The 24,718-nt window shown below is 36.2% G+C and overlaps 1 protein-coding gene across 4 annotated transcripts in view; it reads right to left on the bottom strand.

Annotated features, from left to right (window-relative positions):
• Window positions 1–24,718, bottom strand: part of NKTR (natural killer cell triggering receptor) — a 49,249-nt gene that overhangs the window by 23,076 nt on the left and 1,455 nt on the right. For 3 of the 4 annotated variants that reach the window (XM_055281221.2, XM_055281220.2, XM_055281218.2), the window contains exons 3-6: window positions 7,998–8,072; window positions 6,512–6,619; window positions 5,931–5,975; window positions 4,123–4,210 (exon numbers count right to left, since the gene is read on the bottom strand). In XM_055281221.2, the coding sequence (XP_055137196.2) occupies window positions 4,123–4,210; window positions 5,931–5,975; window positions 6,512–6,619; window positions 7,998–8,072 (316 nt within the window). Of the gene's footprint in view, window positions 1–4,122; window positions 4,211–5,595; window positions 5,624–5,930; window positions 5,976–6,511; window positions 6,620–7,997; window positions 8,073–24,718 lie in introns of those variants that run through there. The other variant, XM_055281222.2, reaches the window with a different exon arrangement.

Raw genomic sequence — 24,718 nt, forward strand, 5'->3', positions numbered from 1 at the left:
AATTTTATTACCCAAACACCAACACAGCTTTACAAACCCCTTAAAACCAACTACTCCTCAACTCTCCTTGCTCCACTACTTTGTAATAATCAGCACTTCTCTCCCATTCAGGTACTTGCAAGTCAGATTCTTAAATGACATAAAACATATTCTAAAACTTCTTATGCCCCGCCCCCCCATTGCCCTATTTATGACTGTTAAAATGTAGTAAACGTGTTTTAAGTTCAAAGTTTGACTCTTCTATATTATCTTGTTTTCTTACATTGTTATAATTATTAATGACCACTGACAATGGCCAGTGACAGGAACTGTTCTTGCAGGGTCTGCAGATCCCTACTCTACGGCTGCGCAGACTCATGTTCTAACAGCAGCTGATGAAGAGACTTCTGTTGCTCTTGATTTAAGATGAGCCCAATACTTCTTTAAAGACATTTTTCAGACTAATGAAAACTAGGCAATTATGACTATTTCCATTAGGCAGGACAATGTTTGCACATAAACCATTCCACACATTCAGAAACTTAGGACTACCCTACAAAACACTTTCTTCCTTTTACATGCATATTTTCATACCAATGTTTAAGAAAAACGAACTCAAGGTACACAGGAAACTAAAATCAAGGTTTCCTGACAGCTATATTAGTGTCCTATCCCAGAAGTTACTACAAAGCTATAAACTATTTACTCAATCTTTTTCATGACTATTTTATACAACATCTTTGTCTTTTTGATTAATGTATATAAAGACAATGAAAATTACAGCCAGAATTAATAAGCTATCACTAACAGCAAAAGGGGAAACGTTTCCCCAAATGTCATTGTTCTCCAGCAAAATGCTTGATGCTTCTAATACTTAACTAAAATAAATTCAGAGCAGAGTGGTTAATAAAATTTTGAGCTTAAATAAGCTTTAATTTATAGTAAAGGCATTAATAATATGAATAAGTGTGCAGCATTCTTTTTCTAGCTATCAGTTTCTTCCAGATTATAAGTAAAATTTCTATAACCTGGACTTTACATGCCTTTTCAAGAATTCAGCATAATCTACAGAATGAAAAGGTTGGACTAGATAATCTCTAAATCTCTTTCCACTCTATAACTTTATAATTCTAGCTTGTATTGTGGTTTCTTCCTATTCTTTAACCTAAAAAATAAATAAGAATACAAAGGACAAAATAAATACCAAATTAACTTGGTAACTTTAGTCCCAAATCTTTGAATTTCTTCAAAAATGTTCAAAATAAAACCACTGTTTCCTTAGTGATTCATGGGGATAGTGCCATATATCACTTCTTTCACGTTTCTTGAGCAGTACTATTCCAAAAAGAATCAAGTTTTCTTCTATATAGAACCCCGAGAGCAAAATCATTATGACAAATACAGTAGTAGAAATAAAGTTACTGTAAAAATTACAAACAGATTTATAGAAGAAAATCTGATTTTCATCATGTATATAATTGTTCCAGCCAAAGAAAGCAATATATGCAAAATTATGTTGAATAAAAATGACATATGCCTAAGGAAGGGGGAGTTTTTAAATGTGTAAGTAATGAAGACAGTAGTTAATGCACAAAACACAAGAATCCTTGAGGGATGTTTTGCAAATACCCACACTAACAGCACCAGATCTACTCCTTAGGAATTGCAGAGTAACAGATTCGTAACAAAAACTACGAAAACAATTTTGCAAGGATGTATTAAAAATCCTTATTGAGCCTATAAAGCAGGAACTATAAAGACAGTTCTTTTCATTTTACCACCATTCTTTCACTATCCTTTCTTTTTCAGATTCCAGAACTGCCACTCAAAGTGCCATATGAGGAGCTGTGGTAACAGGGTAAAAGGCAGGAGCCATCCTTTGAAGCCATCAGCAAGCTCTGTGACCATCAGAGCTATTATCTGTGATCACATACATAACCTGAAGATAGCATATCATACTTTTTTTAATACTTTCAACTCCAAAAGGCTTTGGGCTTTTAAAAACATAGTTTCAAAGATTTTTATTTTATCAGCTACCATCTCCATTTTTACCTATCCTTCCCATAAATGCAAGGATACGTTTTAGTTCTGAAACATGAAAATTTTAATTTGATTTTATCCTGCAACTCTTGAGAACTGATCTTTCTAGCCAGCATAAAGAAAGTATACAGACACAAAAATCTTTAGAAAAAATATAGGAGGATTAAATACTCAATTACTTCCAAGATTGCTTACTCCTTTCCAAAGGGACTGCAAACCCCTTTCCAGAAGGAAATTTCAAACTTAAAGTAAAAAATCCTCTTTCAATCAGAAGTTCACAGTGATTTTACTGCCATCTAAAGTAAATTAACTTTGAAAATAAGTAAAAAATTATAATTGTAATTTATTGATTTAAAATTTTGTATTTGGCATTCCTCCTCAAATATTGTAGTCCAATATAAAATTAGGCCATGTAGAAAACAGTAAAGGCCTTTACTAGATATTCCCAGAAAATACTTAAGCAAGTACTAAATAAAATAAAAATAAGATGTTTTTGAAGGGAGAATCTCGTATACTGAATTTTAATTAGTGTATGTTTAACGATAGCATTTTTAATGAGTTTTAACTCTAACATTTTATGAACAAGCTAACGTATGTAACAATATCAAGAAGCTGCTGCTACTTGATAAATCAAATTTTAATTCTACCGATATAAAAAAGGAAATCTGAAAGAAACTTTAGAGCCCTCAAATGGTAGCTTCTTGACCAATGAATCATTATGTTTTTCATGTTCACAGTTCAGATAAGCTTAAAAATGGAAATGGGAAACCTCAACCAAAGGATAAACAATTTTTACATTAAGTTACTATTAAAGAGGCTTTCTGAAAATATTTCTTTCTACTTTGTATTGGCTCTTAAGGAGGTTAAGAATAGAAAATCACTCTATTAAAGAAGAGTAGTAACAAATAACCTATGGGATCAAAACAAGATAAGAGAACAACTGTTGTAGGTCTTTTACCTGTATAATTCTAAGCATAATCTTTTATCAGCTTTCCATTTTTAGGACATTCTTAGGAACAGAATGCCCCTTATCTGAACTTTATCAGATCATGTAGAAATGTATTTTTCAGACAAATTTAACATTTGAGTTTCGTATGTCAGTAATATACTCCTCTAAAGACAGGGAAGCGCCATTCATACTCATTCATTCAGAAAGATGACAAAGAAAATGTTTTCAATAAATCATTAATGAAATATTTCTCCAACATACATAGCACAACTGAGATTCACTTCCAATCAAAAGCAATAACCCTCATGCTGGACAGTTATCTTTCACATTTTATATGATAGAATTATGATAAAAATAGGTTTTAAAGGAGCCTTAGATAAGAATATAACTAAAAGTATGCCAAAGGATTTATTTAGAATTTTCAGATTAAAAAAAGGTAAGTTTTTCGTTGTGCAATGCACATACATGTAAATATATTTGCTTTTTCAAAAGCAAATTTAGTATTCTTAAGTTTCCTGAGTGACAATCTCATAAACTTTGGTGGAAATGACAGCAGTATTGGGTTATTTCAATTATGCATGGAGACTTCATAAAATGAGTTTTTTAAAATGCTCGCTCAACAGCAGGTCACCTATCTCTATATAACATCAGAAAATAATAGTACCTCTCTCAAAATTGCCTCAAACAGCAACAGTAAGAGAAAAAAACAACCATGCAAAAAAACAAAGAGCAACAGTAAGAGAAAAAAAACAACAAAAACCTCAAACTGCTTTCCCTGTTGAGGGGGTACAATTAACTGAATCCTCTTCGATGAACAATTTTTACATGTTCATCAATAGTTTATGTTCCAATCTAGTTTTGGTAAAGTGAGCACTCAAATTTGACAGGTGCTTAAATATGCCGTCATCTTTTCTGAAGACAGCATATTTTGAAAACAATATATAAGTTTTTTAAGTCTCATTCTTCCAATTCAGGATATATGCTGAATGCTGAGGCAGTTGTTAGACCTTGTAAGTTACTATGATATTAGAAATTAATAATAAAAATAAAGCTGACAGAATTTTAGCATTAAACTTGGTTTAACTATACCATCTTTCTTATGAACAGCGCTTCTCTGTTTAAGAAAAGCTCATCTCTGAATTATGCCTACTCACATGAAAAACTGGGAACCATTGGTATGTTTCCCTCGATTTGCCATTGACAAAAGGAACGCTCTGTCATGTTTGAGAATAAAGTTTTCATCTGTTTGAAGAAAACACAAATTTGTCAGTCTCCAATTATAAGTCACTTTAAAGTAATGTTCAAGTAATAAATAGAAAGCAAAAGATGAAATTCCTCTTCTGGTCAGTACAGATAACTTGACTGAACACTCAGAAAAGAAAAATTTAAGCTAATCAAATAAAAAAGCATAAAAAGGCCAAAAGATACTAATTAAAGCCTTGAGGAAAAGAACATATATTTAATACTTCATACAAACAGCCTTAGAACAGTCACTTTTAGTAGTAACATACTTTGGCTAAATGATATTTAAATTATTAACTTTCAGGGAAAACTAGTAAAATTTTAGAAAAATCTCTAGCTTAATTCCTCCAAATTTCCAATTAGCTTGCCTAATGTGCTATACATGGAAGAAGTTTAATAACCTTTTCAGGTGTTTAATTTTTATACGGTAAATTTATTATTCAACTGAATTGAAGCTAGACTGTAAGACAAAAAAGTTATGTTATAGTACGTTACAGGAACATATCTAAATTAAGTATGTGTATACTCAATTGTATCACAAAATTATCTAAGGAAGAAAGCCCTGTGAAACAAAAATTTAAATAGCAAAATACAATTTTAAGGTACAAAAGTATCTGCCACAGGGAACAACCACAAAGTGGCCTACAGCATTAGTTTTAAATTGCTACATAATAGAACCAGCTAAATAGCTGTTTCCTACTAGTTCAAAGGAATAAAAAAATCTGTGATAAAGATCACTTAGAGTTATTTTAATTCCAGCAGGAATATCCTTGAAAACTAATTTAAATGTCCTTTTAACATTCATACAAACAAATCTTCTTCAGAACAAACAGAAACATAGAGAACTTTAAAAAGTGATTACCTTGGGAACAGGCTTCTGAAAAAGAGTAGTAATCCATTTTCCCCCAAAGGAAATATAAAAGACTATTATAACACTGAAGCTATTATAGCGTTAAAACCTAGTAATATTAGATTTCATTACAAATCTCTGCAACTGACTTTTCTAAGGCTTTTTGGGGCAAGTGCAATAGTTAGATTTATGCAGATACTACTATTATAAGAATCAACACAGTCATAGTTCTAATATACAAAAGAAAACATACAAACCTTTGAAAAAGGAAATTTCAACTTTTATTCAAAGAAATTGCTTGGTTTAGGGGAAAAAAAACCCCACAACTAGACTCTTTTCTCTGATGTGAAATTAATAACCCATTGGGAAATGAAAAAAGATACAGAGGCATGTATGTAGTAATACACAGAATTTTCCAAGTCTTCAAGCAATATAGAAATCCAGCCACAACCTGACCCAGACTGTCCATAAATTTATTAGGAAGGGTGCAAGGGAACAGAATTGGAGTTTGTGTTACTGAGCTTCGTTCTCTTACCTTTTCATTTTGCAAAAGACCACATTCTCTATAAACAAAAGAATATGTTGACAGTTTTAGGCAGGAAGATAGGAGTTTTCATGTATATAGTTGCCTAACCTCCATGCTGAAAGTCATGTTTAACCATAAAGTTAGCCTTAATTAATCTTGTCAATTAAAAATTATATATTACAATATAATTTATCCCCAAATTCATGCAAATAAAGTATTTTCATGCAGCATTAGTTTCATGCAAAAAGTGAACTATAAGTAAACCTCTTCTCATTAAAAGTATATGATCAAACTTGCTTTAATATCAGAACTGAAACAAAAGACCGTAAAATATTAAGCCTTACCTTTAAAATATCCACCATAAATTGATTCTCCACCTTTTCCATTACCTGGAAATAATGAGCTACATTAAGCCATAATGAACATTAAAAATATACTAACACATAAATCATTTTTGATAGCTTCAATTTGCTGAAGGAAACCTTGGAATGTTATAACTGCTGCAATAATCAAAATTCTGAGTCCTCAATTAACTTCATCGTTAAAATATATGTCAAATCCCATTACAATAAATACCATCAAAAAAGTCATCTTCACAACCTACTTATTTCAAACAGTAATATAACACCAAAAACATTCTAGAACAAAAGCAATCAGACAGTACTTTGGTATTCATTGTAAAGGAATTCACTAAGTAACTATAGTATTAATAAAATAAACTGCATAAAAACAAAATAAAATGTCTTACGTGGTACTTTGCTTTTTCATACATTCTGGATCTATAATATTCACTCATCCAACAAGTATTCATTGACCACATTTTATATCATACTGTAACTGACACAATATTTAGAACTAAAAGTAATAATGAAATACTTTAAAAACTGATAGATGGAGTTACTAGGAACACAACTTTTAGCTCTACCTTCACTGAAGTCCCCACCCTGAATCATAAAGTTTTTAACCACACGATGGAACGTAGAACCTTTATAACATAACTTCTTCCCAGTTGTTTTCCCAAGGCCTTTCTCTCCTGGAAAAAAAAAAAAGAAATGAAGTTTAATTATACATACATCCTTCCATGGAAAGAACAAACCAATTAATCCTGTGTCAAATTTTTCCTGTGTGTTAGGCACTGGAAGAGATATAAGAAATAGATGACATGAAAATTTAAGATACACACATGCACGCAAACCAAAATAAACAATACAAAGCAGCATGTAAATGTAAAATTGTGTGGTACAGACCCTACATGCTATAGGACATAATATTAGACACACTTATCACTCTAGTCAGGCACAACGGCTCGCGCCTGTAATCCCAATATTTTGGGAGGTCAAGGTAGGCAGATCACTTGAGGTCAGGAGTTTGAAACCAGCTTGGCCAAAAGGGTGAAATCCTGCCTCTAAAAAAAAAAAACACAAAAATTAGCTGGGTGTGGTGGCACAGGCCTATAGTCCCAGCTACTCAGGAGGCTGAGGCAGGAGAATCACTTGAATCTGGGAGGTGGAGGTTGCAGTGAGCTGAGATCACAGTACCACACTCCAGCCTGTTTTTGAGACAGAGTCGGACCCCATCTCAAAATAAATAAATAAGTAAATAAATAAATAAATAACAAAATCAAGGAGTTAGTGCAAAAATTGAGTATGTGTATCCAAGTAAGAATTTAAAATTTCAGTGTGTTCTAATTTTTTTTTTTTTTTTGAGACAAAGTCTGGCTCTTGTACCCTAGGCTGGAGTGCAATGGCACGATCTTGGCTCACTGCAAGCTCCATCTCCTGGGATCAAGTGACTCTCTTGCCTCAGCCTCCAGAGTAGCTAGGATTACAGGCACCTGCCACCACGCCCGGCTAATTTTTGTATTTTTAGTAGAGACGGGGTTTCACCATGTTGGCGAGGCTGGTCTTGAACTCCTGACCTCATGTGATCCATCTGCCTTGGCCTCCCAAAGTGCTGGGATTACAGGCTTGAGCCACTGCACCCGTCCAGTGTGTTCTAATTTTACAGTAACATTATAGATGTTTCCCTCCCCATTTTTTCTATTTATTTAAAATTTATTGTAAAATTTGGAATACTAAATTTTTTCAAAGTAGTGAAATTCATAAAATTCTACCAAATCAGTTTTGAATGTGTGCTATTATTTTATAAATTAAAATGTATAGAGAAGATTCCATTACATAACATAGATTCTTAACTCTCTTTTTCATTTTTGAGATCATTCCTTTCCAATCTCTTCCCCTTAAGAAATGCTTCCCTGATTTCATATAAAAGTCAGTATAAGTAACTCTTCTTTTTTTTAATTCACAAAACTAATTTCACAAGTCCATTATTCTTCCAGGAAAATATCTATTCTGTTCAGCAAGGTAAAACTGTAAGCCACAGCTTCTCATTGGAAATAATAATTCACTTACCTGAGCACAAGCAAAGGAAGTTTTTGCATGTTTTTGGACATATGTCTGAGAAGAGCTGAAACATAATGCGACCAACTGAAACAAAATACATAGGAAAAAAATAGTAAGCAAGTTAAATATATCACATTTAAATGGGAGAAAGAAACAGGGCTAACAAATTAGAAAGTCTATTTTTGTAATTCATTTTAATTTTTTAAAAGATGTAATGGGAAAGCATTTAACTGCGTGATACCTATGAACAAGAACACCATTTTATTTGTTATTGTCAAAATTTACATGCAGCCAAATTGGTTCCAGCCCCAAAATTATAGGATTTTAAGTGTGCTTTAAAGGAACTTTGTATTATTAGATTCCTCATAGTATAGTTCCCTATCTGAACTATAAATCTTCTTTAAAAATACTCTCAATAGTTGTTTGATTTATGCTTGGGCCCTTCCAGTGATGACAGTACATCAAAAGACAGTAATTCTGGCCAGTACTGTTAAAAAGAAACATCTCTGTCTCTTTATTTTCAGCTTTCTTCCTTTAAGCAAGAACTGTTAAGAGCCACCTTCCTGAATTGCACCAATCACACTTAAAATTCACATTTTAAGCTGGGCATGGTGGCTCACACCTATAATCCCAGCACTTTGGGAGGCTGAGGCAGGGAGGGTTGCCTGAGGTCAGGAGTTTTGAGACCAGCCTGGGCAACACAGAAGGACCCGTCTCTACAAAAAATTTTAAAAATTAGCTGGGGATGGTGGCAAATGCCTGTAGTTATTGGGGAGGCTGACGTAGGAGGTTCACTTGAGCCCAGGATTTCAAGGCTGCAATGAGCTATGATCATGCAGTGAGCTTTGATTGTGCCACTGCACTCTAGCCTAGGTGACAGAGCAAGACTCTTAATACTTCCCATTCTATTCCCTGAGAGAGCAGAAAGAGAAGAGGTTATGGTTCCCTACAACAAACACGAGACTGCAAGGAAAAGTCTGCAACTTCAATTTAACTATGCCAGAGAAAAACGGTTCTCAAACTTTGGTCTCAGGGCTCTTTTAAACTCATTACTGAGCTTCTGTTTATGTGGTTCATATCTATTGCTATATACCATATTAAATGTTAAAACTCAGAAATGTTTAAAACACAAGAATACACAAGCACATGTTCCATTAGCTGTCAGGGCAGTGATATCATCACATATTAATATATAATCTCTGGAAAACCTGACCGTATATTCACAAGAGAATGAGAGCACAAAAGGCAAATCATAATCTATTACTATAAAAATAGTTGTGACTTTATGGACCTGTTGAAAGCATATCAATAAAATAAGAAACGTAGTTCTGATTAGCAATTAATTACTCTTGAGTTCCTTTTCCCTTTATTCTATAAGATCTTTTCCATTATAACCATTTTTATTTATTCAAAAGGACTTACAGAATAAATAAAAATTAACTGTGGACCAAGCATAAATCATGTTCAGAACAGACGCAAAATGACTTTGTATCACTAAGATTGTATTGTATTCCTGGCCATATCAGTCAGTTCCTGTGAGGAGGAAACAATGATACTGCATTATAGACATCGTTAATGGGTAAAGCAGGATGGAAGACCTTCCTGTGTCAACGTTCTTAGCCTATAGTTTTAAAAGAGCCAAACTATAAAGCAATTTCAAAACTTTGTAGCTGTTTTTAAAACCTAAGGGAATGAAGAAAAAGATGGAAAGTAAGCAAAAAGGAGGACTCAAGACTTTCAAGCAGGGAGCAATGTATCTAAAGTCACTTCAGAATTTAAAAAAATACCTATAATATCAGTAATAGTAACTATCACTGTATTTACATGGAAACATTTTACCAGTATAATAAATGTATTTTGATCAGTCCTCATAAATCTCTGGGAAATGGCTTAGCTGGTGTCAAGTTCAAAATCATCCAGCTTTGCATACCAGAACAGACTTAGATCTTTGCAATCCCTGTAAGATGGCTACTTTTCAGGATAGAAGACATAATCGAAATAATCAAAACAGGGCTTTTCTTAGGGCCATAGTAACTTCAACATTAGGGTGTTTTTTTGTTTTGTTTTTTTTTCAAAAACTTGTAATGCCTCAAAATGAAAGCTGTTCAAAGTTTCAAATGTTTTTAGTTTCTCCTTAACAGATGATTGGAAATTATGTACCCTCCAGTAGCACAATACACTTGAAAACAGTTAAAATGTGATTACATTCCTATCCAATATTCACACAGGGACAGCTAACTAGAGTGGTTTTTAAAAAAAAAAAAAAAAAAAAATCTCGGCCAGGCATGGTGGCTCACGCCTATAATCCCAGCACTTTGGGAGGCCAAGGCAGACAGATCACCTGAGGTCAGGAGTTCAAGACCAGCCTGGCCAACATGGTGAAACCCCATCTCTACTAAAAATACAAAAATTAGCCAGGTGTGGTGGCAGGCGCCTGAAATCCTAGCTACTTGGGAGGCTGAGGCAAGAGAATAGCTTGAACCTGGGAGGTGGAGGTTGCAGTGAGCTGAGATCACGTCACTGCACTCCAGCCTGCGTGACACAGCAAGATTCCATCTTAAAAAAAAAAAAAAAAAGAAAAAAGAAAAAAAAAATCTCACCTCTAGTATCTTACCCTCTTCTAGCTTGGTTCAAAAAAAAAGTCTTTTGCCCTCCGAACCTCATGGCACAAAGGATAGAGCAGAGGTTTTATCTCCTCTATGGCATTACGTTGTTAAGAACAAGAGGAAAAATACAACAAAACTGAATTGTTTTCGCCTCAATAACAAGGTGCAAGATTAAACCTGGCACAACAGAAAAATAATTTTAAAATCCTGAAAAAAAAAACACATTAACCCAATCAGGTTTGCAAGGCATGACAAAGGCTGAACTATGGATATTCAGACATTAGTTGAGTCCACTTTCTTAAGTTAAAATGCTTGTATATATGCAATTTGAAGGGTTTAAAAACAAAAAGCAAGGTCAAAAAAACAAAACAGCATTACGATTTCTACCTATAAAGAGGTAACCTAGTATTAATTTCCTTCAAATTAAATCCTGAGATTGAACACTACAGGATACAGATCAGCAAATACTAACTTGAACTGAAGCTCATTAGCAAGATTAACAGGTTTTCAACAAATATTTTTTATTGAATTGCATTATTTTATAGAAAACAGGCTACCATGTGATGATACTTTTATTTTGAAACTCAAAATAGACAATATTCTAAAGGTATGGTCTTTAAAAAAAAAAGTCAATGTGGTTCACTAGTCTAGTTAGTAAATATTTTCGGTGATGGCAAGCATAAACTATGATTACAAAACATATTGAAGATAAAAAAATTAAGCTGTAGTTACAATAAAGAACAGACTTGGAATGAATTTGCATAAGTGTCTCTGGCTCCCAAACTGACGAGAAAAATGAGTGTGACAGTAACCCCATCTCTTTAAAGAGTTAAGAACCCCTGCTGATGATGCCTCTTTGGAAACTAACTGCTGCTGACTGAATAAATAAGATCTAAGAAAAATTTGTTACTCAACAAATACTATTTATAATTTAGTGGAATTTAGTAATCTTTTAGAATCAGTCGATACTGGCTGGGCACTGTAATACCAGTGCTTTGGGAGGCAGAGGCTGGAGGATCACTTGAAATCAGGAGTACAAGAATCAGTCAATACTATTGATAATATTCTTATACATAGTTTTCGTCCACAGAATTAATGTTATGCCAACAGATACACAGCTCTATAATAAGACTAAAATCTACTGTTAGTGTAAACATTAGTATGTTGCTTTTATACATGGCTAAGGACAAAAATGACACAAAGCAGGACTGGTTTCTAAATTTAATCCAAAAATATCAACATGCAGATCCTTAAAAATAAGACAAGGGAACAATATTAAGATTAATCAGGTAATATTAACGCGTTAAGCTTTGGCTACAGACAGGAAAAGTCTATGTCATGGTGTAGATTCTGATTTGGCCACTAGGTGAAAGGAATAAAATCACCAAGTACACAGATGGAATAAAATCAAACATCATCTTTCAATACTGTTCCTTGTTTTCAGAAATAGTTGCACTGGAATTGCAGATTCAATGGTTTAAAAAGGAGCCATGTACTATGTACATAGAAGACATGGTAGTTGGAAAAGTGAGCATCAATTAGAAAAATGTTGCAGGGGTTGATACACTACACAAAAGGCAAAGAATAACCCATAGAACAACTAATTACAAGCAAGGGGTGAGGAAAAGAGCAAAGGTTAAGAACAGATCACACTAGGTAGGCAAAGAGCAAAATCTAGGAAGAAGATTAAGAAACAGGAGCAGCATTTCAATAACATCGGGCCATTTACTCAAATATTATTTACTGAGATCTTACCCATATGTCAGGGAATCCAACAGTATTATATACTGTTGTGCCTGAGTTTCAAGAACGTAGTGCCTGAGTTTCAAGAAGCTCACATCTTGGCTAGGAATGACACATGGAAATGCAGCTGCTACACAATATGATGAGCTATCATTAGTATGAACTAAGGGCATTTATATATAACCTAGGTCTGACTGATGTGTGTGACCGCAGAGAGATAGGGACCACGACTGCTTTACTTACCACTATATCCCCAGAGACTTACGTAGTGCCTGGTACAGAGTTAGGTGCTCAATAAATATTTAATAATAATAATAATAATACTCAAAATTATTCAAAGACAGATTTACAAAATACTTTCATAAAGGAAGAACACCCAAATATACAGATCAAAATTATTCACTACATACCAGGAAAAAATATGTAAGTGGAGAAACATCAAGATATCAATTAATAAAGCTATTTAGTTTTAGAGATATAAATGGAAAAAAAGCCTCCTAGTATCCAGGCAGTAGAATCACATCGCTCACAAAGAAAAAAGAAAGAAGACCAGCTTCAGACACCTTATATTACAAACTGGAGACAACTGAGCACAGTCTACCATTTTTAAGGAATAGGCTGTGAAACAAGAATTCTATACCTAGCAAAGGAAATACAATTACATTTTATCCTGAAATATCTATTTGAATACATATCCCTGAGATATAAGTCAAAAAACTAATGAATGAGAACTAGTAGGAAGACTGGCATTGGGCACTGAATCTATTACATTACAAAATTAAACCTAAATCACTATAATTATGGTTTTAAAATGAAAGGAAACGAGGCCAGATGTTAGAGCTGCCAGGTATGACAATGCAAACAGTGTTAATTATGGTTTTAAATGTTATCAGTATTAGGAAACAAAGTTATGTAATGGCAAAATTTTTTTTATGTACCATCTGAAAATGTTCTTTCTTTTGAATAGGTAATGTTCTCATGACTCAAAAATCAGTGGAAAAAGGTACAGGATGAGAAGCCTTGTTTCCCAATCCCATCAACAGGTACTCACTTTCATTAATTTTCTGTGTATTTTTCCAGTTTCTTTTTATACACAAGCAAATATTGATATATTCTTATTTTTCTTCCTTTAAAAAATGGTAGATTATGCACACTGTACTGCACCTTGCTTTACTTACTAACATATCATGAACTTTTCTCATGCCTGTGATATAAAAATAATTTATGTTATTTTATTTTTTAAGAGACAGGGTCTCACTCTATCCCCCAGGTTGTAGTGCAATGGCACAACCTCTGCTCACTGCATCCTTAACATCCTGGGCTCAAGCAATCCTCCTGCCTCAGCCTCCTGAACAGATGGGAACATAGGGGCATGACACCATGCTTGGCTAATTTTTGTATTTTTTGTTGAGACAGGGTCTCACTATGTTGCCCAGGGTAAAAATAATTTCAACTGGAGGAAGGCAGTGGAGAATCAATAAAAACCAACAAGAAGGATTCGGACTGGTGAAAGAAAATACATATCCTCATACTTCATAGTGAGAATCAACTGGTAGACTTTTCTGAAGCAGACAGAGAGGAAATAAGGGTTTAGGCATACTTCTTTTTTTTTTTTTTTTTTTTTTGAGACAGAGTCTCACTCTGTCACCCAGGCTGGAGTGCAATGGCACGATCTTGGCTCACTGCAATCTCCGCCTCCCGGGTTCAAGCAATTCTCCTGCCTCAGCCTCCCGAGTAGCTGGGATTACAGGCGCCTACCACTATGCCCAGCTAATTTTTTGTATTTTTAGTAGAGACAGGGTTTCACCATGTTGGCCAGGCTTGTCTTGAACTCCTAACCTTCTGATTCGCCCGCCTCAGCCTCCCAAAGTGCGGGATTACAGGCCACCGTGCCCAGCCAAGGGTTTAAGCATACTTAAACAGGTATTCACCGGCAGAACTAACAATATTTTACATCTTTCAAGCTTCTTTGGTAGGAGGGGCAGCAACCTAGTAAAAGATATAAAACAAATAGCCAAAAAACATAAAATATAAGGCTGAAACAATTATTTAGCCACATGAAGCTTCTTCCATGACATGTCCATAAACACCCAGCTAAAGGCTTCCTGCAGATAGTGCAAGCAAAAACTCAAAAGAGAACGTATTTACTGGCTCATGTAGTTATGACGAGGATATTAGTGCAGATCAGAGAACCAAAGAGCCAGGATGTCAGGAAATGAGGCCAGATGTTAGAGACGCCAGGTCTGACAATGCAAAAAGTGTTAAATACCACTTATTTATCCCAATCACTGCATACAGTCATATATTCATTAATGAATAAAACTAAAGATAAATTAATCACTTAGGAAGATAAAAGGAAGAATACCAAAATTTAGAAAAAAGAATTATAAGATAGTATACAGAATAAAAAACAGGCCCAATAAAGACACTAAATGCTGCTAACTATCCAAAAGAGTGCTGCTATTAATTCTTTAGATATAGATGAATTACTTCTAATATTCAAGTAACAGTAAAGTATAACGCCATATCAACTGTTATAGAGCACAGCAAAAGATGAAAAGCTTAATTTTTTTGAAACAAAATAAAATTGAAACCAAAGCCTGGGAGAGATGATATAAAACAAATTTAAAACCCCATATGCCAATCTCATTTTAAAAGAGACACTATTCAATATTAGGAAATCTACTAATACAGTTTATTGAAGTGAAGGAAAAATCCTATAAAAATCCCATGATAGAAAAAAAAAATTCCCATGATAGAAACCAAAAGTGCATGGTGAAATTCAACATTCATATCTACTACAGAAACAACAAAATAAATTTTAAAAAAGAAAAATATAAATTAGAAAAAAGAAATTCAACATTCATTCCTTTATATAACACACATATTCTCAGATACCTTTCAAATCAACAATCAGCATTATGTTTAATGGTGAAACACTCCTATAGCATTAATTCCACTGAAGCAGGAAACAAGTCAAAAGTAGTTGTTAGCATCACTACTGTTTAATGCTGTTTCAGAAATTCTAGTCAATGTAGGCTGGGCATAGTGGCTCATGCCTATAATCCCAGCACTTTGGGAGGCTGAGGCGGGCGGATCACCTGAGGTCGGGAGTTCGAGACCAGCCTGACCAACATGGAGAAACCCCGTCTCTACTAAAAATACAAAATTAGCGGGTGTGGTGGCTCACTCCTGTAATCCCAGCTACTCGGGAGGCTGAGGCAGGAGAATCGCTTGAACGCGGGCGGCAGAGGTTGCGGTGAGCCGAAAGATTGCACCATTTTGCACTCCAGCCTGGGAAACAAGAGCGAAACTCCGTCTCGGAAAAAAAAAAAAAAAGGAAATTCTAGTCAATGTAAGTAGACAAGAGGACAATATGAGAGATTTACAAGTAAAAAAGAGCATATTTATTATCATTTGAAACATCAGCTATACACCTAGAATGCCCAAAAGAACCAAATGAAATACCAACAGATACTGAAGTTGTTGATATTTATATTATGACAAACAAGAACGAGTAGAAAAAAAATACAGTAAAAATCACATTTTCAAAAGCAACAAGAAACATTCTAACTACATAACCATAAGAGTATAGGATCTATAAAAACAAAACTCCAACTTTGAGAGGCATAATGCCAACATGAATAAAGGGAGAGATACCTTGTTCTTGGACAAGACTCAAAATTGCAAATGTGCCCAATATTCCCTAGAGTAACCTATAATTTAATTGCAACCTTCAAAAATACCAGTGAGATTTCTGAGGGAACTTGACAAAATGATCCTGAAGGTTGTCTGAAAGAATAAATGTGCAATTCCCCTCCTTGAACTTTTGTTTCGAAATTTTCAAATCTACAAAGACGTTTTGCCATATTTATCCCTCTCTAGACACACAATCTTCTGGAACAAACTGAAAGTTAAAGACACTGTGACACTTCACCCCTAATTATTAATACTTCCGCTTATATTCCTAAAGAATAAAAATATTCTGCTACTTAAATCCAAAACCACTACACCGAATAAATTTAATAGTGATTATCATCTACTCCATAGTTGTGGCATAACATGAAACATTAACATTTGACCTCTGTCCCCAGTTCCATTTGACCTCTGTCCCCAGTTTCTAGCACAGTGCTCCTAAAACTTGTAATTTTCTAAGTGATAGGACTGATAGGAGCATCTTTTGTTCTATTTGATCTTTCTTCTTCTTTTTTATTTTATTTTATTATTATTATACTTTAAGTTTTAGGTACATGTGCACAATGTGCAGGTTTGTTACATATGTATCCATGTGCCATGTTGGTGTGCTGTACCCATTAACTCGTCATTTAGCATTAGGTATATCTCCTAATGCTGTCCCTCCCCCATCCCCCCACCCCACAACAGTCCCCAGAGTGTGACGTTCCCCTTCCTGTGGCCATGTGTTCTCATTGTTCAATTCCTACCTATGAGTGAGAACATGCGGCGTTTGGTTTTTTGTCCTTGCGGCAGTTTACTGAGAATGATGATTTCCAGTTTCATTTATGTTCCTACAAAGGACATGAACTCATCATTTTTTATGGCTGCATAGTATTCCATGGTGTATATGTGCCACATTTTCTTAATCCAGTCTATCGTTGTTGGACATTTGGGTTGGTTCCAAGTCTTTGCTATTGTGAATAGTGCCGCAATAAACATACGTGTGCATGTGTCTTTATAGCAGCATGATTTATAGTCCTTTGGGTATACACCCACTAATGGGATGACTGGGTCAAATGGTATTTCTAGTTCTAGATCCCTGAGGAATCGCCACACTGACATCCACAATGGTTGAACTAGTTTACAGTCCCACCAACAGTGTAAAAGTGTTCCTATTTCTCCACATCCTCTCCAGCACCTGTTGTTTCCTGACTTTTTAACGATCGCCATTCTAACTGGTGTGAGATGGTATCTCATTGTGGTTTTGATTTGCATTTCTCTGATGGCCAGTAATGATGAGCATGTTTTCATGTGTTTTTTGGCTACATAAATGTCTTCTTTTGAGAAGTGTCTGTTCATGACCCTCGCCCACTTTTTGATGGGGTCTTCTTTTTTTTTTTTTTTTTTGATATAAGAGTCTTGCTCTATTGCCCAGGCAGGAGTGCAGTGGCGTGATCTCAGCTCACTGCAACCTCTACCTCCCAGGTTCAAGCAATTCTCCTGCCTTAGCCTCCTGAGTAGCTGTGATTACAGGTGCTCGCCACCATGCCCGGCTAATTTTTGTACTTCTTTTTAGTGGTCAGGGTTTCACCACGTTGGCCAGGCTTGTCTGGAACTCCTGACCTCAAGTGATCTGCCTGCCTCGGCCTCCCAAAGTGCTGGGATTACAGGCATGAGCCACCATACCCAGCTTACTATTTGATATTTCTCTCAGATTCTTGAAAGAGAACACTTAAATCCCTTAGCATTCGCATCCAAAGAAGAGACTCTTGGCAGACCCCCAGATAGCTTCAGGATAGGGGCTGGTTGCCAGAAAAACCATGCCTTGGTTAGAGGTCTAGAACTTTCAGCCTCACTTTCCAACCTTCAGAGAGAGAAGAGGAGCTGGAGATTCAGTTAATAATTGATCACACATATGCAATCATACGTGATGAAATAATTGATCATTCATACATATGTTTTTAGCCACAAAACCCCCTAAATGGCAGGGCTTAGAGAGAGCTTCCAGACTGGTGAACACAATGAGGGAGGTGGCATGTCCAGAAGGCCCATGCATCTCCCCACCCTCTGCACCTACAATACCTTGCCCTAGGCATCTCTTCTGTTTGGTTGTTCCTGAGTTATATCCTTTATAATAAACCAGTAATAGTAAGCCAACTGGCTTCCTAAGTTCTGTGAGCTGCTCTAGCAAATTACTGAAGCTGAGCAGGGGGTTGTAGAAACCCCTAATTTACAGCTGGTTGGTCAGAAGTAAGAGTGACTCAGAGGCCAGTTGCAGTGGCTCACGCAGGCCGAGGTGGGTGGATTACCTGAGGTCAGGAGTTTAGGACCAGCTTGGCCAACATGGTGAAACCCTGTATCTAATAAAAAATACAAAAAGTAGCCGGGTGTGGTGGCGGGTGCCTGTAATCCCAGCTACTTGGGAGGCCGAGGCACAAGAATCACTTGAACCTGGGAGGCAGAGTTTGCAGTGAGCCGAGATCACGCCATTGCACTCCAGCCTGGATGACAAGAAGGAAACAAACAAAAAAAAAAGAGTGACTCAGGACTTGCGATTGGCATGCCTGCAGTGGGAGCAGTCTTGTGGAACTGATTTCTCTTAACTTGTGGAATATGACACTAACTCTAGGTAGATAGTGTCCAGAATCAAAGTGAATTGTTGGACACTTAGTTGGCTTTGAAGAATCTGTTACTGTGGGAAAAAACTCCTCCTAATAGTCCACATTCAAATTTACCCAACTACCCCTACAATGCCCTTTACATGTTTTTTCCCCTTTTTTTTTTTTTTTTTTTTTTTGAGACGGAGTCTTGCTCTGTCTCCCAGGCGGGAGTGCAATGGCGCGATCTCGGCTCACTGCAAGCTCCGCCTCCCGGGTTCATGCCATTCTCCTGCCTCAGCCTCCCGAGTAGCTGGGACTACAGGCGCCCGCCAACACGTCCGGCTAATTTTTTGTATTTTTAGTAGAGATGGGGTTTCACTGTGTTAGCCAGGATGGTCTCGATCTCCTGACCTCGTGATCCGCCCGCCTCGGCCTCCCAAAGTGCTGGGATTACAGGCTTGAGCCACCGCGCCCGGCCCCCCTTTTCATTCTTTTTAATGGCTGAACGGAATTCTGTTGTTTGGCTGTTATCAAATTTTACTCAACCAATCCTCAACTGATTAGCATTTGAGTTCCTTCTAGTTTACTGACAAATATACATCTATTTTTTAAAATCCAGGAATCTCATTCAAGCATTATATACCCATTTGGTTTTCATTTGTTGGCCTCTTTTAATCTAAAATAGTCTCCATCTCCATCTTTTTGTTTTTGCACCCCATTAGAAAGCATGTCAGCCCGACCTGTTAAAATACCTTTATAACTGAGATATTAGCCACATCTTAGTTGTAAAGGAATTTTCCTCCATTTTAAATTAATAATCTGTTGGATACATTGCACACAGCACAACTTTTCACCTATGGTTTGGCCACTGATGACTACTTTCTGAACCAGTTATTACCCTGGGGCTTGCAAAATGATGATTCTTCTGATTCCATCAATTCTTCTGTATCTATCAAACTTGAATCTTTCTGTTAAGAGCTGCATGCACCCACCCCATGTCAAGAGTAACACGGTATCGACACAAAAAGAGCCTGGATCCCTCACATGGACAGTCCTGATCTGCTGACTCTGAGTGCTGTGTGACAGAAAAGCAAAACTTTTATATTGTTTTAAGTACTGTTATTTAACCTTTATGTTAGAACCAATCTTATCATTTAGCCTAACTAATACAAGGTATTTTCATATGAGGGTAAACTATACAGTCACCAAAAGTGACTACATATCAGAAAGCTGAGATAGGAGAATCACTTGAGACCAGGAGTTTGAGGCTACACCACACTATGATCATGCCTGTGAATAGTCACATTGCTCCAGCATGAGCAACACAGTGATACCCTGTCTCTAAAGAAAAAGCAAAAGGAAATTTTTTTTTTTTACGGATAGTGTCTCACTATGTTGCCCAGGCTAGTAGGTTTCTAACTCCTATGCTCAAGCAATCCTCCTGCCTTGGCCTCCCAAAGTGCTGGGATTACAAGCATGAGCCACTGTGCCTGGCCAAGAAAAAACTAAAAATTTAAAATAAAAGACAAAATATTAAAAAATGTTAAAAGGTGATTACATAAAGATTAATTGGTGTTTAATAAAATAAACATTGCTGAATTAAGAATCAGGCTTCAATTCTTTGTACAAGTATACATACATAGTTAAGGAGTGAAAGCAGGAATTCAGGATTTCACTCTACAGCACTGTCTCTTGGACTTTAAGATACAGTCTCTGGGAACAAAAGGGACCAAAATCAAAGGTCTACCTGCACAATACCTAAATATGAAAGCCCCTTAACTTGACTTAGTGTTCATACTCCTGCACATGGAATACTTAAAGCAACTTTAAAAAAAAAATCAGATACTGTACTATATATACTTAACAAATACAGACTGCTCTACAAGAACAGTGATAGAATTTTAAGAAACACTGCATTATCGAAAATCACATATAAAAACAACTGTTTCCATAGAAAAATGGGAACTGGGGGGGACAAAGGAGTTTCCAGTTGCAGTAAAAATATTTTTCTCTTTAGGAGTATCAATAATAAATTTTAGCTGTAAGAGGATGTTATAAAATCTAAATATCATTGAGGAAACCCTACAACTGACCAAACCTCATTTCTGTCTCCATTCCCAGCACTGTCATAGCATAGTGGCCTTCAAATCAGTTAGGACAAACAAGAAGGACTCAGAGCAGCAGTGCTATCCAACTCCTCTTCTCTCCCACACCACTCTTCCCCACCTGCTTATCCGATTGTTATACCAAACAGTAGTGTGCCTAATTAAAACTGTGCTTCTTACTCTATTTTGTTCCTATTAGAGTAAGTTCATGTTACAAAAACACAATCTATAAGATGGTATTATTTAATTACTCTTCTCAACAATCTTATTACGTAAGCACTATTACACTGGAGTCCTATTATGAGGTTAATAATATAACTAATAGGTTAATGAGCACATACAGTGCAAGTCATTTAAATTTCAGGCCATTGCATCTAGTCACTCTACTCATGAGCTTATGACCCAGGGTGACCTTGAGAGGGAAGATGCATTTCTCCTATTCCCTCAGAACAAACCAGATCCCATATACCTCTCTCGAAGGATGAGCTATTTTGAATGTGAGTCTAAAGTTTAGTTTAATTTTGAATATAAGCAAATTTTCCTGTCCTGTAAGCTTTGGAACCAAATTAAGAACAAAACTGTATAGTACTTCCATTTCACAAAGAGGTTGTTAAACGGCTTGACCAAGGACACAAGTAGCACTCAAACATTTGCCTGAATCCTTTGTCACCTCTTAAGACTAATTTCTTGGTATCACTTCCAAATACTTTACAATGTTTGCTAAAAACACATTTTCAAGTCTGTTTTTATGAATCTTAAGCAGTAAAGCAAATCCAAACATAACAATAATTATATTAAATATATATAGTTAAACATACTGACTGAAAGACATTGTCAGAGTGGGACAAGACCCATCTATTTGATATCTACAAGAAATCCACTTTAAATACTATATAGAAAGGTTAAAAGTAAAAGGATTGAAAATTACATACCATGTAAACACTAATAAAACTGAAGTAACTATATTCATATCTGAGGCAAAGGAAACTTCAGAGCCAGGAAAGTTACTAGGAATATAAGGTGTCATTACATAATAATAAAAGAGTTCACTAAGAAGACAACAATCCTAAATATGTATGCACCCACCTAACAGCCTCAAAATAAATGAAGCAAAAACTAAGAGAACTTAAAAGAGAAATACGGCCGGGCATGGTGGCTCATGCCTGTAATCCCAGCACTTCAGGAAGCCGAGGCAGGTGGATTGCTTGGGCCCAGGAGTTCAAGACCAGCCTGGGCATCATGAAGAAACCCTGCCTCTACTAAAAATACAAAAAATTAGCCAGGCATGGTAGCTCACACCCGTAGTCCCAGCTACTGGGGAGGCAGAGGCACGAGAATCACTTGAACCAGGAAGGCAGAGGGTGTGGTGAGCCAAGATCATGCCACTGCACTCCAGCATTCCAGCCTGGGCAACAGAGCAAGACTCAGTCTCAAAAAAGAAAAAAGGAGAGAAATAGATAAATCCACAATTACAGTTGTTACAGTTGCAGACTTCAATACTCTTCTCTTGGTAATCAGTAAACAAGTAGAAAATCAGCAAAGATATAAAAGAATTGACCAACACTAATAGCCAACTGGATTTGACATTTATAGAACACACTACACAAAAACAGCAGAATGTACATTCAAGTGCACAAAGAACTGAAATCATGTGTGTTCTCTAGCCATAACAGAATTAAATTAGAAGTCATTTGAGACTCTGTCTCAAAAAAAAAAGGTATCAAATCAACAATCTATGCTTCAACATTAAGAAACTAGAAAAAGAACAAAATAAAAACTGAAGCAAGCATTGGAAAGAAAGAAACAATGAAATTGAAAACAAAAATAGAAACAAAATTCAATCAGATCAAAATCTGGTTCTTTGAAAATGTATAATGAATACTCAGACTGACAAAGGAAAAAGACAAAAGGAAAAATTATCAATATCAGGAATGAAAAGAGACATCACTACAGACCCGACAGATATTAAAAGAGGCTGTGACAAACAACTCTAAGCACATAAACTTGATAACTTAGATAAAATGCACCAATTTCTTTAATAAAAACCACAGGCTGGGTGCCGTGGCTCACACCTGTAATTCTAGTATTTTGGAAGGCCGAGGTGGGCAGATCACTTGAGGTCAGGAGTTCAGACCAGCCTGGCTAACATGGTGAAACCCTGTCTCTAACAAAAATACAAAAATTAGCCGGGGGTGGTGGCACATGCCTGTAATCCCAGCTACTGAGGAGGCTGAGGCAGGAAAATCGTTTGAATCTGGGAGGTGGAGGTTGCACCGAGCCGAGATGGCGCCATTGCACTCCAGCCTGAGTGAAAAAGTGAGACTTTGTCTCAAAAAAAAAAGTTGTGTAAAATCCACTATTTAGTTAATATACTCAAAAAGTGCTAGTATTTTACAAGACTGAACCATATGAAATTGCCAATTATCAAATGATTAAACCTAGAACAATGATGTAAGCATTGCATTTCCTTGTTTTATATGATTCAGCGTTCTCAAGAGTGCTAATCACATCTACACATCTATCACAATGAATTGCCTTGGATGTTGAGGACTGAGGTTCATTGAACATTTGTCAAACATATTCTGGAGATTTTTCACAACACAGGTTATGTGCAAATCTAGGATCTCAACATTTACTAGGAAAGGAGTACTTAACTACAGAAATTTTTACTTGTACTTTTTCTTAAGCTTTTTTTTTTTTTTTTTTTTTAGAAACAGGATCTTGCTCTGCTGACCAAGCCTGAGTGCAGTGGTGCAATCACAGCTCATGGCAGCCTTAAACTCCTGAGCTCAAGCCATCCTCCCACCTCACCCTTCCAAGTACAGGTGAGCACCACCATGCCTGGCTAATTAAAAAAAATTTTTTTTTGTAGAGACAGGGTCTTGCTGTATTGCCTAGGCTGGTCTCAAACTCCTGGCTTCAAGCAATCCTCCTGCCTGGGCCTCCCTAAGTACTGGAATTACTGGTATGAGCCACCATACTTGGTCATACTTCCACTTTTCAGCTATCTACTATTTTTCTTTTGTTTTTTTTTTTTTTTTGAGACAGGGTCTCACTCTGTCACCCAGGCTGACATGCAGTGGTATAATCTCTACTCACTGCAACCTCTGCTTCCCAGGCTCAAGCAATCCTCCAGCCTCAGCCTCCCAAATAGCTGGGACTACAGGCAAAAACTAAGAGAGCCACCATGCCCAGCTAATTTTTGTATTTTTTGTAGAGATGGGGTTTCACCATGTTGGCCAGGCTCGTCTCGAACTCCTGATCTCAAAATGATCCACCCGCATCTGCCTCCTGAAGTGCTGGGATTACAGGCGTGAGCTATTTTTAATTCTTAATAAAAAATAACCCTGTTATCTGAAGCATGGATTCACTACAGAATAAAGATTAAGGTCCATCAAGGCTTTCTAGTAACCCTTATTTTTTAAAAAAAAAAGATCAATCAAGGCTAAAAACATTAAAAAGAGAGAGAGAAGGCAACCAAATTTCTAGGATTATCTCATCCCTTTGCTCAAAACCCTTTAATATCTTCCCACCTCACTGAATCAGTCCTACAGGCCATTTCCTACTATTCTCTTCCCTCTTCTTCTCCAGCCATACTGGGCACCTTGCAGTCCCTCAAACATGCAAGTACAGTCCTCTATTGTTCAATAACCAGGACAGATTCTGAGAAATGTGTAATTAGGCAATTTCGTCACTGTGTGAACATCATGGAATGTACTTAAACACACCTAGATGGTACGGCCTACTACACACCTAAGCTATACGGTCTATTTGCTCCTAGGCTACAAACCTGTACAGGATGTTACTCCACTGAATACCGTAGGCAACATTAACACAATGAAGTATTTCTGTATCTAAACACAGCTAAACATTAAAAAGTTACCAAAAAAAGTATTATATATAAGACCATTGTTAGAGACAGAAATGTCATTTGGCGCCTGACTGTATACTACTCCTCACCTCAGGGCTGTGCTGTTTCCCTCTACCAGGAATGCTCTTCT

This window comes from Symphalangus syndactylus, chromosome 1 (assembly GCF_028878055.3).
Source record: "Symphalangus syndactylus isolate Jambi chromosome 1, NHGRI_mSymSyn1-v2.1_pri, whole genome shotgun sequence".
Classification (NCBI taxonomy): Eukaryota; Metazoa; Chordata; class Mammalia; order Primates; family Hylobatidae; genus Symphalangus; species Symphalangus syndactylus.